Source organism: Eulemur rufifrons, chromosome 14 (assembly GCF_041146395.1).
Source record: "Eulemur rufifrons isolate Redbay chromosome 14, OSU_ERuf_1, whole genome shotgun sequence".
Classification (NCBI taxonomy): Eukaryota; Metazoa; Chordata; class Mammalia; order Primates; family Lemuridae; genus Eulemur; species Eulemur rufifrons.
The window spans coordinates 23936124-23954413 of NC_090996.1; the positions used below are offsets into that span (position 1 = coordinate 23936124).

An 18290-nucleotide genomic window follows, 5' to 3' on the forward strand; every position below is an offset into this window, starting at 1 on the left:
AGGGCTGGGAACTAAAATTTTCTTGGTCTCCGAGGGGGGCTGGCCTAGTGCTCCTTTGCTTTCAGCTGTCACTCTGAGCTCTCTCCAGCAGCGTGAAGAGGAGGGAGGAGAAAAGGGAGGGAGCAGGAGGGGACTAGTGTCCCCCCAGCCTGGCCCAGCTCCTGGCAGGCCCCGCCTGAACCTCAGAGAGCAATCCTGGGCCCAAGCTCCCGCCAAAGAGCCTCTCTCCTCCGCTCGGGCAGGAAGGTTGCTCTCTGGGGACTCAGGATGCCAAGGTGGGGGCTGTGGGCTGCAGCCTCCCTAACCCTCCTGTCTGTCCGGGCCTTTCCACAAACAGACATCAGCATCAGCCCAGGTGAGTGCAGGGGCCAGGCTGGGAGCCGGTGGAGAGGGGACACACCCAGGGACTTGTTCTGTCAGTGAGGGCTGGCTGCCTCAGTTTTGGGGGGTTAGGGGCTGGACCTGAGCCTCCTGCTAGCTTCCCCCCAATCTGCTTTGTCATGGGCACTCTCCCAGGCCCTGACCTGAAAGTCCTGAGTTTAAATCCCAGTTTTGCAGTTTACAAACTGTGCGAAATGGGACAAGTTTCTTTTCTTTTTTTTTTTTTTTTGAGACAGAGTCTCACTCTGTTGCCCAGGCTAGAGTGCCATGGTGTCATGACAGCTCACTGCAACCTCAAACTCTCCTGGGCTCAAGCAATCCCCCTGCCTCAGCCTCCCATGTAGCTGGGACTACAGGTGTGCATGACAATGCCAGGCTACTTTTTCTATTTTTAGTAGAGATGGGCTCTTGCTTTTGCTCAGGCTGGTCTCGAACTCCTGAGTTCAAGCCATCCTCCGGCCTCAGCCTCCCAGAGTGCTGGGATTACAGGCACTAGGCTTTACTCTGGGACTTTCATTACTCACCTCCTGAATATGCAAATATACATGCAAATAGTGCAACTCAACCACACCCCCTAGGTTTGCTTTGGGGGGATGGAAAAAAAAAAAAAAAAACAAACCTTTAGACAACCTCTGAGAGTTGGGAAGATTTAGTTAAACTAGATCCTTTCCCCAAAACCTTTTCTTTGAACCTGTTGCTTAACTGGATTAATGAGCGTAAGGTGCTCAGAATAGTGCTTGGCACCTAGTAAGAGCTACATAAATATTTCATTTTATTCTTCTTCGACTATCAAAGTTTCCTGTCCTGGGCTCCTGAGTCCAAGAACTGGCTGTAACAACGGAAAGCATAGCAAAGTGTTTTGAAGCTCAGGACGTGCTTCTGCAGGGCCTCAGGGGTGCAGATGGGGAATGAGTCAAGCTTTGTAGCCTCTTCCTCTCCCCTCTGAGAACCTGCCATTGCACTCCTGGTTCTGGGAATGTCCCAGGCCCCAGGCTGTTCCTGCTGCCATAATGTCCAGTGTTTACGGAATGCCATCCTGTGAGCCAGGCACTGGCTTAGTAAGCACTATGATCACGCCCATTGTACAGATGAGAAAACTGAGGCACAAAGTGCTGAGTTTCCCGCTAGAGCCATCTGACTCTAGAGTCCAAGCTCTGAAGCTGGAGCACAGAGGCCTAGGCAACTGTGTCCCTACCTGCTAGAGTAGCCCTGATCCTAGAGTGTCCCTTGGACACTTGGGCCCATTCCCACTGCTCGATGGTCACAGCACCCTGTGCATACTTCTAGAACACTTAGTACACAGTGACTCTTTGCCATGTTGTGTTCCTCCTTCTAGACTGTGAGCAATCTGAGGGCACGCACCTTAAGCCAAATAGGCACTCAGAAAATGCTGACTTATTTGCTTAATTCATTGTTAAATTTGGTATTTAATTTATATATATTTTACGAATGAGAAAACTAAGATCAGAAAAAAAGATGTTTTCTAGAAGTGCTAGACTGTTTAGGAGTTTCCAAGTCCATCAGACATGAGTCTCAATCCTGGCTCTGCCACGTGGTAGCCAGGGGAGCAAGTGACTTAAGCTCTCTGCGCCTCAGTTTCCTCATCTGTAAAATGGGGATGGTACTGAAACCTCCTAGACTGGTCTCAGGAGTCACTTACTAAGCACCCAATCAATGGTCACTGCAACGTAAGAAAGTGTCCGGTGCTTCGTCCTCTGTATCATGTGGCCTCAAGAGCAGCCCAGAGAAGGGACAGCAAAGCTCAGGCAGGAGAGACCCGACATTGCCAGTTCTGCTACCAGAGCCAGGGCTCACCATGAAGGAGGCCATTCTGGCAAGTGCGGCTCCCAGCAGCCACCTGCCTGGAGTCCGTGAGACACTTCCTTCTGGCCCCCTGGGAGCACCCATGGCCCAGTATGGGGACTGGGCAGACAAATGTGGCCCCCAGTGCCTCCCCACCTCCCCGCCTGGCTGGGTCCCAAGGCTGATCTGGGCTGGAGGCAGCAGGGTAGCGCATCCGTGGGCGGCTGGACGGGGGCCAGGGGAGCGAACAGCCAGATTGAGTAGGAAGGTGACAATTTATTCTCTTAAAAAGAGAGATGGGGGGTGGGGGGAAGAGCCCTGAATTCCACTGGTGTGTTTTCTTTCCCTGGCAAGCTCAGAACTCCCAAAGCCTTTGACTCCCACCCCGGCTGGGAGACCTTGGGGGCCTCTGGTGCTGCTAATTGAAGTATAATAAAAAGACCATGTAGTTTGGCCTCCTGGTTTCCGGAGCAACAAGCCCCTTGTGCGGCCTCCCCCCACTACTTCCCTTCTCCCACCTGCAGCTGCATCTCTTGATTCTTCGCAAATTCCCAGCCACGCTAAACGGTTCCAATTCGCCAAATGCTGCCTTCTCCCTCCCACCTCCAGACTGTTGCACGTGCTGTGCCCTCCACCTGGAATGCTCTTTCTGTGACTCTTATTCATCCTTCAGGTCTCCGCTGAGACATCACCTCCTCCAGGAAGCCCCCCAGCCCAGATCTCCAAGCCTTGGTTATGTGCCATTTTCAGGTGCTCCCATGGCAACACCCTGTATTTCCTCCATTTAGGAAGGGGACTTGGTGGTGGCCTGTTGTAATCACCTGTGGGCTCCTTGAAGACAGGGACGGGGCAGCCACCAATTCAACTAGGGAGAGAAAAGGGAATAACAGTTTCCAAAATAATTTGGGGGCTGCATCCTCAAGTTTTTGCCAGCATGACACACATGCACAAATTACATGTGAATGACATCTTTATTTCTGTGCTTATTTTTCTTAATTTTGGCCTTCATAGACTGTAAGACCCATGAGGTGAGAAGCACATCTGTATAGTTTGCCGCAGCATCTTCATCTTGTAGCCAACTGCCCGAGACCAAGTGGGTGCACAAACAGTACTTGTTCAATGAATAAAGACGTGGATGAAGGACCGGACCATCAAGTTTAGAGCAAAAGCAAATGGACTTAAATGCAGTAGGAATCTCTAGGTCTGGAGCCAGACAGCCTGGCTTCAAATCCTACCTCTGCCCTTTAGGAGCTGTGTGATGTTGGGCAAGTTAGTCAACCTCTCTGTGCTTTGGTTTCTTCATCTGCAAAGTGGAGATGATAATGGTAACTACCTCGTAGGATGTGTGAAGATTGAATGAATCAATATGTATAAAGCACTTAACACAATGCCTGGCACACGGCGAGTGTTGAGTAAGAGTTGGCTCTGGTGGTTGTGTTGCCATGGTTACCTGACTGTCAAGCTGCAAAGCTATAGAAATCCCTTCACAAGAGACAGATTAGCAAAGGCTGGTTTGGGGTCAGGTTGATGAGGGGCCTTCAGTTCCCAGTTTCTAAAACCGCAGCAGTAGAGGAGGAGGGGGATACCAGGCAGGTTGGAGTTAATGACCATCCCGGCGCAGCAAGCCATCACTCCCTTCTGCCTCCGGTCCTCCCAATTAAAAGGGAGTAGTAATTGAGCAGTGACCCGTCACAGCCCCATTTTCTGGTGTGTTTCACCCCAGGAATCCATAACAACTACTCAGTGTAAAAAAATCAAAGGGACCAGAAGTGGGGAGGAGGGGTGCAGACAGCTCAGGGAGCTTGTTTTCCACGCTGGGGTGGGGGGCTTCCCTTGGAACTATGCACCAAACCTCAGGACCAAGGACCCTTCCCTCCTCTTCCCCCCCAAGCCCCCTTCACTTATTATTATTATTATTGCTGTGCCCTATTCAGTGAGAGGATGAGTGAATGAGTAATTCTGCAGGCTCCGTCTCTCAGTATGGCACCCTGTAGACCAGTGCTCCCCGGATTTCCGTACGCCCGTGAATCACCCAGGGGATCTTGTTAAAATGCAGATTCGGAGTCAGTGGGTCTGGGGTGGGGCCCGGGAGTCTGCACTGCTGATGAGCTCCCGGAGGATGCTGAGGTTGCCCTTCACAGCAATGGCGCTGAACAATCTGGGCAACCAGGATCGGGCAACGTGCCTTCAGGGCTTGGGTAGAAGAAACCTCCAGGAATGCCATCCTGGCATCTGGACTCCCGGTTTCCATGGCATCAGGACACACAGGACGCGCACACAGTCTTCTCATCGTTTTCCCAAAAGGCTGCCCCAAAGAACTGATGTTTGGTTCCTTACATGTATTTATTCATTCAAAACGAGTCGTTGTGCACCTACTATGTGCCAAGGCATTCGGGAAGAGGAATGATCATGACAGATGCTGACAGGGAATGGGGCGGGGAAGGCCACACAGGAATTCACAGGGACTTTTGAAAGTTGGGGTGCAGGGGACTCTAGGAGCATTTACCAGAGGCTCCTACCTCATCTTCCCTGAAAAGTCACCATGCAGCTGAGACTCAAAGGAGAACCAGGAATCAGGCAGAGTCAGGTCGAGGGATGTATCTGCACAGGTCTGGATACGTGTGTGAGAAATGGCAAGAATTTGAGCACGTCTGGAACGAGGAGGGGTGAGGAATGGCCAATAAGCCAAAGGCAAGCGGCTCCCAAGGGCAATGGGAGCACCCGGAGGGCTTCAGGGAGAGAAGGTCAAAAAGAAAGGACACCTCTGGATCTGGGAGGTGGGACAGGGCAGGAGAGCAGTGAAGAGGCAGTGGAGAAGGTCGTGGTGAGAGACGGCAGGGCAGGGAGGATCTGGAAGGTAAAGAAAGAAAGGAACAAATAAGAGAGGTGTTTAGGAGATGGAATAGACAAGACTCGAGAACTGATTGGATGTGAGGAAGGAAAAACGAGAGAAGGTAAAGGTGATTTTTAGCAAATTTTCCAACAATGCCAGAGAATTCTGACCAATTCCAGCCAATTCTCACCAACTTCGCCTAATATTCCCATCCAATCATAGCTACGGTATTTGACGTCAAGTGAACCATGTAGGTAAACATAATGGGCATCCTAAGTTGGATCTGGGAACAAGAAAACACTGAATAAAGCCTGGGGTTTAGTTAATGATATTGTACCTCTGCTCAGTAAGATGTTAACATCAGGGGATACTGGGTGGAGGTGACCAGGAGCCCTCCACGCTATCTCTGCAACTTTTCTGTAAATCTAAATTTATTCCAAAATAAAGTTTATATATTTTTTTTAAAAAGTGAAGGAAAAGAGGCCGGGCGCGGCGGCTCACACCTGTAATCCTAGCACTCTGGGAGGCCGAGGCGGGCAGATTGTTTGAGCTCAGGAGTTCGAGACCAGCCTGAGCAAGAGCGAAACCCTGTCTCTACTAAAAATAGAAAGAAATTATGTGGACAGCTAAAATATATATAGAAAAAATTAGCTGGGCATGGTGGCACATGCCTGTAGTCCCAGCTACTCGGGAGGCTGAGGCAGGAGGATGGCTTGAGCCCAGGAGTTTGAGGTTGCTGTGAGCTAGGCTGACGCCACGGCACTCACTCTAGCCTGGGCACCAGAGTGAGACTCTGTCTCAAAAAAAAAAAAAAAAAAAAAAAGTGAAGGAAAAGAAAAAGAGGTAGAGGACAAAAAGGGTGGAAACTTCCAGATCAGAGAATATAGTGAATTAGTGAAAACCAACCCTTCCCACGATAGCCCTGCAGAAAAGCCACATGAAGTCTTACAAACATCCTGTCAAACTGGACTTCCAAGAAAATAAGGGACGGTGCCCAGGGGTCAGAAAGGTGAAGACCAAAGCACTGGGCACGTCACTCTAGAGCTCTGTGTGGGACCTCAGCCTCGGTAGTGCAGGGACTTGGGTTTTAACACCCACGTGGGGGGAGGAGGTGAAGCCAGAGCCATTTGAAGTGGGGAATTGAGACTGAAGCCCCTTCTCAGAGCCGAGACTGTGGAAGAGTTCCACCTTCAGTGTAAGGAAGGCCAGGGGAAAATCCTCCTGTCAGAGAGAGATGACAAAGACGTACGCTTCATCCTAAACTCAGGGAGGAAAGTGCCAGACTTCCCTTCTACAACGTTCTTTGATGAGGTCCGCGCTGCTAAATTTAAACACAATGTTAAAGCAGAGTCTCCAGTGCTTTTAAGTCCTGGGTTTTTACTAGTAATACATTTTGACTCTAAAATTAGAGAAATAACCCAAACTCTACTTCTAATTGGTTGTGTGGGCTGTGGCTTAATTTTTGTTAAAGAAAATGCAGAGAGGCTAAGACGTGCGGGTGTTTGCTGTGATGCTTTGCGTTGCTGCGCTGCGGGATTCTTTTTCATTGCTGGAGTCCCGCCTTCCCTCTCGGGCCAGGTTTGTCAGCCTTGGTGCCACTGACATTTTGGATCGGGCCACTGTTTGTTGTGGGGAGATGAGCGTTGTCAGATGTCTAGCAGTGTCCCTGGCCTCTACCCACGAGATGCCAGTAGCACCCCCACTTCCAGCTGTGACCACTGAAAATGTCTCCAGGCGTTGTCCAATGTCCCCTGGGGGTGGGCAGGCAAAGTTCACCTTCACTGCTCAAGGGTGACTAACCATTCCAGTTTTCTGGGAACTGGAGGGGTACCTGGAATGTGGGATTTTCGGTTTTAAAACTGGGCTAGTCCCGGGCACACTGGGATGGGGTGGTCACCCTACTTCCATCTCCAAGATGAGTACTTAGGATGCCAAGTACTTCGGGGATGAGTAGAAGCGGGGGAAGTGGTTTAGCACCAGCATAAACTGTACTCCTGGTGAGTCATTGCAGCCATTCTTGGACAAACTTAGCCAAGTTCTCACCGACGAGTGTCCTTGGTTACAAGTGGAAAGAAGATGAGACTGATTTGCCGCTTGTCATCCAAGCTGAGGGAGAAGCTGCTGCAAAAGTAGATGCCAGGGAGGGACTCGGTGGAGGCTCTCTGTGCGGTAGACAGTGGCAGAAGCTCCCCACAAAGAGCCCAACACCCAGCCTGACAAGGGGGCCTTCAACCCTCTCGGCCAATGCCACTGTCGGGCATCGAGGTGATGCCTCCTAAACCCATGCTCCCCATCAGGAAAGGAGGAGCCTGAGACCCAGAGAGAAGCGGGGGCAGGCCGAGGATACCACTCCCACCCACCTCCCCAAGCAGAGCTTTTTCCCTTTGCCATGTAGAAGAGGGTTAGGAGAGCAAACTGGGAACCAGCCGGCTCCAGTTGGGGTGCTGGCGTGCGCTGAAGGCAGGTTGGCCAGGACCGTGGGATTGACTGGGACCCTTCAGCACCACCGCTGGGGGTGGGGGAGAGGCTGGTCCTGGTCAAATGGGAGAACCCAGTGGCTCTGCCCAGCCCTGGGAAGCATGGCCTGGAGCCAGCCTGCTTGGCGTAGCTCTCTTGATTAGAGCAACTGTCCCGTTGTTTCCCCAGAAAAATGCACAGAGGCGCATACACACACAAACACACACTTTTGACTTTGCATTTTTATTTCAGGGGATTCACTGAACCCTTCAGGATATCCCTGAAGCCTATCAAACTGGGTTATAAACCCCTGAGCTGATCACTAATAATCATACTATTATTACACAATCCATCTGTACCAAGTACTTAGTGAATTTGTTTGGCCCAATTAATTAATTGGCCCAGCAACCATGTGCAGTAGGTGCAATAAGGACCATTAACCATTCTCAGCCCTATGATTTCCTAGGATGACGCATCACACGGGCTTTGGAGTTAAGGAGGCCTGAGTTCAAATCCCTACTCTGCCACTTACTTGTAGGATGACCCTGGGCAAGTCGCTTAACCTGTCCAAGCCTCAGTTTCCCTCTGCGTGCCTGGCACATCATAAATGCTCAGTGAATGTTGTTCCCTACTTTATTATTCCACGAGCTCAGCCAACCACTATGGGGGCTGGAAGGCGGAGATTCCACAGGAGGAGGGCTTTCACCTACCCTTGGGTGGGCAGCTGCAAAAGGGACCCCAGAGATCAGCTAGTTTGATGGTCAAGAAGGGACAGAATGTGCCAGAGTCCCACGGCAGGACAGGTACAAAGCCAGGACCAGGATCCAGGCTTCCCAGCCCCAGTCTAACAGATTTCCCCACGGCCCCCTGCCTGCCCCACAGGTGAGCCACCCAGCCTAACACGAGCCAGGCTCTCAGCCTGCCTCCCCCTGCCAGTCATCCCGAGTCGTGATTTCCAAATAAAGCATCTCCTCAGAAGCCTTCAGAGGGGCCGAGACTTGAGAGAGCTTTATTATCTCAACCATGGGTGGTTTTTTTTTTTTTAAATTTATTCCTTTTCAGAATTAAGAAAAAAATCCTAAACCCCAGGAGTTCAATGGGCAGAAGACACAAATAGCCTTGGCTATAGCTTGTCAGTAAACACATGAAAAAAAATGTGCACCCTCGGCAGATAGCCCAGAATTGCAAATCAAAACAAGATACCATTTTTTGCTTATAGCATTTGCAAAGATCACTGCGAAATTGATAACACGCAGCACCAGCAAGGGCGCAGTGAGACTGAGCGCTCTCAGACATTACCGTGGGCACGTAAATTGCCTTCAGGAGGCAATTTAGCAAATTGTAACAAAGCCTTAAAAACCTCTCCTTAGAAAACCATCAGAAATGCCGAAAAAGCTCTACGCACAAAGCTGTTCATCTCAGAATTATTTGTAATAGTTTTTAAAAAAAATAAGGTAGCAATCTAATTATCCAAAAATAAGAGAATGATTAAATAAACTCTAAGAGGGCCACTCAGTAGAGGATTCAAGAGCTATTTAAAACAATGCTTACAAAAATGTACAAAGACATGGGCACAATGTTCACGGTCTTTAATCTTTAGAAATCAGAGTTCTGACTGGTATACAGAGTACGATATAATCACAGTTTCATTTTTAAAAGTCACTGCAAACAAAGGAACTGCAAACATAAGGAAAAATGTACCAAAGTATTAACATCTTCCAAGTGTTCTATGATGAGCATATGTTACTTTTATTATTTTGTAAAATTTAGGTATGTATGTGTTTTTTGGACCTCAAGCACGAAATTGCATTAATCATAAGGGGATGTGTTTTACTTGGACATATTCTTTACTTGGACACAGTCTTGAAAATATGTGCTAAGCTGTGGAAGCAATGCCAGCACCGCCAGCCTTCCTCCCAGTCTGTTTCCTCTCTGCCCCCAGCCCTGCCAGAGCTGCCCCAGGCCTCCCTGTGCCCCCTGTTCTGGATGGAGTTCAAAGGCCACTGCTATAGATTCTTCCCTCTCAACAAGACCTGGGCCGAGGCTGACCTCTACTGTTCTGAGTTCTCCGTGGGCAGGAAGTCCGCCAAGTTAGCCTCCATCCATAGGTGAGTGGGATCCTGGTCCTCCATAGTCCAACTAAGCACCCCTTTGGGAAAGGGGGTGGAGAATGGTGTTTCCAACTGGCATTTCTCTTTGGTAATTAAAGCTATTTTTTTTTTTTTTTTTTGAGACAAGGTCTCACTCTGTTGCCCAGATTAGAGTGCAGTGGAGTGGTTATAGCTCACTGCAGCCTCTAACTCCTGGACTCAAGCGATCCTCCTGCCTCAGCCTCCCGAATAGCTGGGACTACACATGCACCCCACAAGGCCCAACTCATTTTTCTATTTTTTGTAGAGATGGGGGTCTCATTATGTTGCCCAGGCTGGTCTTGAACTCCTGACCTCAAGTGATCCTCCCACCTCAGCCTCTCAAAGTGGTAGGATTATAGGCACAAGCCACCGCACCATGCCTGAAGCTACTTTTTATCCAACCCAATTTCCCATTGGAATTTTCCTTGCTGGTAGAAGGCAAAGCATTTAGCAGGGGTAGCAAATGGTATTCTGGAAGATCCATCTCTCAAAGCACCAACGCTGTGCTGGGCTCTGCTCTGTATCCCGGCGGGGGATGGGGGTGGGGTTTGACCCTGTGATACAACTGACATACTTTCCACATAAAGAACATAATGTAAGGGATTTAAAGAATCATAACTAACATTTATTTGCTAACTGTTTCATGTGCACCACTATGTTAAATCTCCCTCAAACCATTATGCCGTAGATATCCTCGTTTTACAGATAAGGAATGTGAGGCTCCGAAAAGGTAAGTAACTTGCTCAAAGTTATACAGCTATTAAGTGACGGAACGGGGTTTTGAACCTGCGTCAGCAGATTCCATAGACCACCCTCCAGGGCTTCCTTCCACACTCCTCTGTGTCTCCTAAGCCCCAGCCACACTGACCACCTCCAAGTTCTCCAGGCTGAGCCAGCCCTTCCTCCTCCATACCTTTGCACATTCTGTTCCCCATGCTGCACATTCCCATCCGTCTCCTCCTCCCAGTAAATACCTCCTCAGACTTCAAGACAGCTCTGACAACGTCTCTTCACTGAAGTCCCCTCTGACTGCCTGGCAGCCTAATCACACTCAGCACCCACCTCTCCGAGAGCATTTCCTTCCTCACAGTTTAACTCCTTGTTTTCACGTCTGACTTCCCTGCTGATTTGTGAGTTCCTCGGGCCAGGTGTGATACGGTCCAAACCACAATCTTGTCTCTGTTCCTCAAGAATCTCAGACACTAAGTTAGAAAGAGGGTCAGCTCTTTATGAGTAGAATCACTGCGTTTTCTTAAGAATAGAGAAAGGGACCTTTATCTTAGTCTCCAAATGAGTCTTGCGTCCACTCACCTGTTCTTCCAACAGATACGCTGAACACCTCCTGTATTCTCAGGGAGGCTGAGGAACGTACTGAGACACTCAGAGTTTAACCAGGAAAACAGGAACCGCTGCAGGTATTTAAAACAGAATTTAAGTCATACACACGTGGCCGGACGCGGTGGCTCACGCCTGTAATCCTAGCACTCTGGGAGGCCGAGGTGGGTGGATCGCTCGAGGTCAGGAGTTCGAGACCAGCCTGAGCAAGAGCAAGGCCCCATCTCTACTAAAAAAAAAAAAAAAAAATAGAAATGATTTGGACAGCTAAAAATATATAGAGAAAAAAATTAGCTGGGCATGGTGGTGCATGCCTGTAATCCCAGCTACTCGGGAGACTGAGGCAGAAGGATTGCTTGAGCCCAGGAGTTTGAAGTTGCTGTGAGCTAGGCTGATGCCATGGCACTCTAGCCTGGGCAACAAAGTGAGACTCTGTCTACAAAACAAACAAACAAAAAAAAGTGATTCCAAATCGAGATTTTGCTTTAGCCAGCCCAGGCAGAGGACCGCTCAGCCTGCCTCTTTGTGCTTGCAACCTAGACCTTGCTGAACTGTGCATCAGAAGGACAAATTCAGGGGTTTTTCAACAATCCCTGACCCAGCTCCTGTTCTTTTCTGCCATGAGTCTACCTTCGTCCTTGCTTCTCAACTCCTGGCGCTGCTCTTTCTCTCCTACCAACATCTTCTCCCTTTCCTCTCTGATACAGGTCGTTCCGCACTTTGGCACATAATACTTCCCTGAACACACATAGAAAAGTTGAATTTGAACAACACATTCACCTGTTATAAATGGAGTTCAGTTCTCATAAATTCCTGGTTTCATCTCATCTTTGAAACACAATCCAATTCAATATAGCACTTTCTTCTTGCCTTTTCATTTCGTTTCTTTCCTCATAATTAAACACGCAATCAGCTTATGGGCACAGAACATCTGATTAAACTTTAAGATTTTCATACTTTCAGTTTACCTAATAATTTCCATTTCTGTTTCGAGTGACGGTTGAATTGAATTAAGTTCGTTTCATCTCAGCTTCTTATTACTTGCAACAGTACCCTGGGCCTTTCCATTTTCCAGTTATTTTGATCAGATATGGGGGAAATGCAATAAGATATTCAAGTAGTTTATCCCAACAGGTGCTGTTGAACAAAGATGGTGATAATGCTAAAATGACTAGGCTGCTGTCCTACCGGGTGACTGCTCAAAATGCATGTTCAGCAGTTGACAAAGGAGAGCCGGAACAGCGCAGGAGAGAGGCATTTGTGGGTGCCATTGCTTACCCAGCTGGGTAGGACCAAGGTTAAAAACCACTGGACTGAAGAATGCTCTGTCCTTGGAAATCTTACACTCTCCTTTGGGACAGAACACAGGCTCTCTGAGCACCAGCATTGAATAGAGCCTGGTCATGGTGCAGGGGAGAAGATGCCAAATAGAAATGAGATGTGATGTCGGTCCGTGTGTCCTTGCAGCTTATTTGGGGACACCAGATCTTGAAAATGGAGAACTAGACCAACCAGCCAGCCACTGAGGAGACAGGCACTTTGGGATACAGGCAGTCATATTTTTAGGGATGAACAGTAGTGCTGAGTCCTTCTTTGAGCTGGCACAGGTCAAATCCAGAGATGCCCATGTGCAGACGGCAATATATGGGTGACCTAATCAAAAATGAAAGCACGATTGCATTGTATCCTCTATTCACTTTGGTCCAAGAAGGTTAACAAGGATTGCTTTCAGTTTTCAACTGTATCCTATGAAAAGAGGCAAGGAGAGATATGTTTCTTATATTTGCAGCTGGGAAGAAAATGTCTTTGTGTATGACCTCGTGAACAGCTGTGTTCCTGGCATCCCCGCTGACATCTGGACAGGCCTTCATGATCACAGACAGGTGAGGAAGCAGTGACCATCAGGCTCCCTTGGAAGCTCCAGCCAGGATTCCATGTTGATTTAGCAATCCTTTCACTTATGCGCCAGGCCACTGCTATGCACACAGCTCGCAGAGAGAAATTGGACACCAAGATGCCACAGTTAGACTGTGACACATTTGTGAAAGACATTTAATGATGTCCCACTAAATGAGGGGAACATACAGTATGTTCAGAAAAGGCCTCTGTTTTGACTTCAGTTTTCTAAAAAACAAGCACCAAAACACAATTAGATGTGCGAGAGATGTTTGAGGGCAATATCTGGGAAAGGAAAAAGAGGAAGGGGCATAAATAGGCAGAGAAGGTCTTCAGACGATGACGTGGGTCTGAGACCTGTGGAAGGAGAGTAGGGAGGACGGACTGGGTAGGAAGAGCCTCAGATCACGGCTCAGTCCTGAGAAAGTCTTGGCTAGGCCAGTGGGGAATCCCACGCAAACAATGCCCAGAACAGGAACCCGGCGCTGGGCAGCAACGGGCCAGGACTAGCACCCGTGACGTGCTGAGTCGCTGTCTGGGAACAGCCCGGAGGACGTGTGGGCTCCCTGTGAATGCAGCAGTAGCTCCAGAGGGGCAGAAGAAGCAGGTCCTCGGCACAAACAAGGTGGGGAGCCCCAGGTGGCAGGAGGGCCAGGGCTGCCCATCAGCTCCGCTCCCTGCTGCTGGCCCTCCTGCAGGTGATCTGAGCTGTGCGCCTCCGTGGCTGCCACAGCCTCTCTGAGTAAGGGACATTTAAGCTAGTACCTAACAGATAAACAGGAGCCAACCAAAGGTAGAGCGTTGCAGGTAGAGGGATCAGCGAGGGCCAAGGTCCTAGGTAGGGGACATCATGGGCATTCAAGGAAGCAGAAGACCAGTGTGGCTGGGATGCAGATTGGGGAAGGGGTGAGCAGAATAACGGAGGATAAGGCTGGAGAGGCTGGTGTGGCCAGATCTCATAGCTGGCAATACCCAAACTCCACCTGGAGATTTCATGCCCAAGTTTTCCCCAGGCAAGCCTCAACCTGAGTCTCTGTTCTGCACGTATGATTCTTGCCCTGCCTCAGAGCACCACAGAGAACAGAGTCCAGTTCCAGCTCCTGTTCTGCCTCTTACTTGCTGGTGGGCAACTTTGGGCAATTTTTGAAAACCTGTCTGAGCCTCAGTTTCTCCATCTGTAAAATGGGGATGATAATCATAGCACTTCGTTGTAAAAATATAGGTGAGCCAATGTATGCAAAGGGCTTAGCATGGTGCTTGGCACACTCTGAGAACTCATTGAGAGCAGTGGAAGTTGCTAAAGTTTCTGCTAATGGAGCAGAAGTAACAGCGTGGTCAGACTCAACATGGAGATTTTTTAAATCAATAGAATTCATCTGGTAAGAAACCATATAGAAGTTGTAATTTTTTTAAAAAAAAATGCTAACATTTCCATTTATAATAGCAAGTTCAAACTTGGATTATAACTACATTAAATCAGAGTTTAAGGAACTTGTATAATAATAATAATAATAGTAACAACAGCAACAAACAATACAGGAAAAGGGCTTTTCCTCTCTCTCTTCGTGGCTAGGCACCATGTGCCAGGCACTGTGCTAAGTCTTCCACATGGTTTAATTTGTTCAACCTTCACAACAACTTTCTGAAGAAGACATTGACTCCATTGTATAGGTGTGGAAACTGAGGCTCAGAGAGGTTAAGTAACTCGAGATGGGATCTCAAGCTCTTGTCTCTCTCTCTGTCAGAAGTAGCAGTCCATTCCCATTATATGACATGGGCTCCATAATCATCAGGGCTTTGGGGGATACTTTTCCAAAAACTTAAATAAACAGAGAAATGGCTGTTCTTCCTGGGTGTTGCAAAGATGTAGTTCTTTCCATAGTTAATTTGCACATGTATTGCAACACCAGTCAAATTCCCAACAGGACTTTTCTTGTCATTGGTCAGAGTAGTTCCATGTGTGGCAAGAAAAACACAGACTATGTATACAAAAAAGAAAGACATGACGAGTGACTCCCATTCACTGGCAAAGTTAGGATCTGGGTACTAGAGTCAGGAAGACCTGGGTTTGAATCCCAGCGCTAATGCTTTATTAGCTGTATGAATTTGCATAAACCAATCTGAGTCTCAGTTTTCTCATCTGTAAAATGGGGACAATGATGGCTGCTTTGCAGGATGGTGAGGATAAAATGAGTAAAGTGCCTTGCATGGTACATAATAAGCCCTTAACAAATGGCAGCTAGTAATAGTAATAGTAATGGCAGTAATATCTGATTAGTAGCAGAAGTATCGGTGAGGACCTCTGCACAGAGGTGTTAGGTATGGAGGTGCTAAGCATGTTATCCCTGAACTGGAGCTGACTCAAATGCTTAATCTTCCTCTCCTCGGCTTGCTTCCTTGTCTCTGGGTGGACCCCTCCCCCTAGGAAGGGCAGTTTGAATGGACCGATGGCTCTTCCTATGACTACAGCTACTGGGACGGGAGCCAGCCAGATGACGGCATCCATGCAGACCCGGAAGAGGAAGACTGTGTGCAGATATGGTACCGGCCTACCAGCGGTGGGTATCCCTGAGACCAGGGCTCTTGCAGAGGTGCTGGGGTGACGCTTGGGATGGCAGGGAGACTGTCAAGATGTTCAGCACCTTGGAGAGTGACCAGGGGTCTTTGGGGTGTTAGCGGCATGGCCATTCTCCACAGTGGATATGTTTTAAACAATATTTAATGGTGTATTGTTGACACGCAGACTCTAATTTGGATGAAAAGACATTAGAGATAGAAGCATTAAAAAAAAAAAAAAAAGACTTGTACAGAGTGTAGTGAGAGGGCAGTGCTTCTGTGTCAGCTTACCAACGCGCCAAGGTGCACGTCCCCGCCCCAGGCTCCTGCGCCTGAATACTAGAACAAGTCCACACCTGGGATAGCATGAAGGTGTAAGCGACAAAAAGAGTATAGACCTGGGTTCAAATTCTGGCCCTGTTGCTTTCTAGCTTTGTGTTTTTGCAGGAAATTACTTATCCTTTCTGAGACTCCACTTCCTATTCCATAAAATAGGCTTAATGGTCGTTCCTACCTACAGGACTGTTACGAGGATCAAAGGAGGTGCCGCTGAGGTAGGACTGTGGCAAGAGCATGGACTCTGGAGTTGACTGCCCTTGTCTGACCCTCAGCTCCACCTGTATTACTTGTGTAGCCCGAGGGACCCTCTTGGTCCCTCAGATTCTTCATCTTCGAAATTAGGCCAATGATACTTAACTCACAGGGTTGATGTAAATAAAGCAGGAGATAATGTACATAAAGTGGCTGCCATGCTTGGTGTTCAGTATTAGCAATCACCGTGATCATCATTAACAACATCGTCACTCCCCACACCAATCTTAAGAAATAAAAACTATTAATATTCCCATTTTGGAGACCGGAAGAGGAGATGAGACTGGACAAGGAAGAGGGGATGAGACCAGACCAGATGAGGAAGAGGAGACCAGACTGGAAGAGGAGATGAGACCAGATGAGGAAGAGGAGACGAGACCAGACCAGACCAAACCAGATGAGGAAGAGGAGATGAGACTAGACCAGACCAGACAAGGAAGAGGAGGAGACCAGACAGGAAGAGGAGACGAGACGAGACCGGATGAGCAAGAGGAGATCAGACTGGACGGGAAGAGAGTGCTAAGTTCTTAGTATACAATACCTCACTCAGACCTCGTGAACCATGCTATAAGATAGGTATTGTTCTTTACCTTGTTTACAGATGAGGAAACTAAGGCTTAGAGGAGTTATATAATCTGCCCGAGGTAACACGTTAACTCATGAAACTGAGAATCAAAACCAAGCCTGACTCCAGAGTCTCTGCTCTTAGCCACTATGCAAGTCAGATACCTTCTTTCTGCCTATATGGTTGTTCCCACAGCTTCCTCCAAAGGGGTCCTCAGGCTGGCCTGGGGCTGAGCCACAGCTGCTGTCCTGATGATTTCCAACCCCAGATTTTATTTTTACTGTGGATGGGGGGAGGAGCCCAGTCCTGGGCCGGAGGGCAGAAATTGGGCTCCTTGTGCTGTTCTGTCTCTGGACACAAGAGCGTGAACTCTCAGCAGGCATCTCTTGCACTAGGCCTCACTTGCCCCATTGGTAACATGGGAAGAATAATCCTACTCCTGGTGCTTGCCAAAATTACTCTTTTTTGAGATCATATATGGAAGAAATCTGCACGAAGGGTTAGCGCTTACTAGACTAGACTATGGATAGCTCTAGCCCCCAATCAAAGTTCCAGACTTAATTTCCAAAACTTCCCAGCAAACTTGGAAAACCTCCAAAGAATCCTCACCTCCCTGCCTTTGTTCACGTCTTTCCACGTTATCTGAAAGGCTTCCTCATCTTCATCTACCATAATCCTACCTATCCCAAAGGCCTAGTTCATAGGCTTCCTCCTAGAAGGTGTTTGTGGACAGCTGACCTTGAAGTGATCCATTTCTCCTACCTATTCTTTGGCAGTAAGCACTGAAGACAGGCATCACTCCTAGCCTTACCATATGATTACTGATGTTTAGGACATCTCCTCTATGGAGGACAAGCGTGGGTTTTTGCTTGCCTAATATCTTCTCCCCCTGTAAGTAACAGCAACTTGATTTTCCTCTGGTGAACAAAATTACAAATACAAAGAATGTGCCTGGCACAAGGTAATTCTCAAGAAATGTTGGCTGCTGCTATTTTTATTGTCATAATCAAGCACCTTTAAACACTAAGAAACAAAAAACCAAACTCAAACTGGCATAAACAGTAAGGAGATTCTTCATTGCACATAACGGGGAGTCTCGAAGTGCAGCAGGCTCTAGGCATGGAAAACCAGGGCTCTGGCTCCTTCTCTCTGAGGTGCTCCCAGCTCTGCCCTCTTCTTTGTGTTGGTTCTGTCTCCAGGCTTCCCTCATTGTCCAGAGATGGCTGTGTCACCAAGTCCTGCATTAGCAAGAAAGGGCTGCCAGTGTAGACATGAGATCTACAGGAGAGGGCTTTTACTCCAGTAGGGTGGTGGGGATACTTTTATTGTGGTGGATGGATCGTCACCCAGATTCTCTCTTTCTTTCCATCATAGCTCTGAGGTCATGGAATGATAACACCTGCAGCCGGAAGTTCCCCTTTGTCTGCAAGATCCCATCTCTGACCATTCATTGATCCAGCCAGTCTTGCCCTCCTGGAGTGAGCTCAACTCCAGCATCGTCTTGCAGCTGTGCCTGGTGTAGGCTTGCCACTGAATAAATGTAAAACACACATGGGAGGTAAATCTCCCAGACCGAGGTTTTAAACAAGTAAGTCTTAATTATGCAGGTGGTTACTCGGCCAAGAGACAGGAAACCCAACTCAAACTGGCTTAACACGTGAAAAGTGGTGGTGGATTCATTGGCCCAAGTCACAAAAATGCAGGGGTTGTTCAGGATTCAGAGTCGAATATCATTGGCCTG

General features: G+C 48.3%; 1 protein-coding gene across 1 annotated transcript; it reads left to right on the forward strand.

Annotated features, from left to right (window-relative positions):
* Nucleotides 1–267: 267 nt before the first annotated feature.
* Nucleotides 268–18003, forward strand: CLEC19A (C-type lectin domain containing 19A). Its single transcript, XM_069485628.1, has 5 exons — nt 268–355; nt 9417–9582; nt 12731–12824; nt 15263–15395; nt 17924–18003. The coding sequence occupies exons 1-5, from the start codon at nt 268–270 to the stop codon at nt 18001–18003; spliced, it is 561 nt and encodes a 186-aa protein (XP_069341729.1).
* The last annotated feature ends 287 nt before the right edge of the window (nt 18004–18290 follow it).

Coding starts and splice junctions, on each gene's coding strand:
- CLEC19A (XM_069485628.1), top strand. CDS start 268: ATGCCAAGGTGGGGGCTGTGGGCTGCAGCCTCCCTAACCCTCCTGTCT. Junction 12,825..15,262: donor GCCTTCATGATCACAGACAG/GTGAGGAAGCAG, acceptor CCCTCCCCCTAG/GAAGGGCAGTTTGAATGGAC. Junction 15,396..17,923: donor ATGGTACCGGCCTACCAGCG/GTGGGTATCCCT, acceptor TTTCCATCATAG/CTCTGAGGTCATGGAATGAT.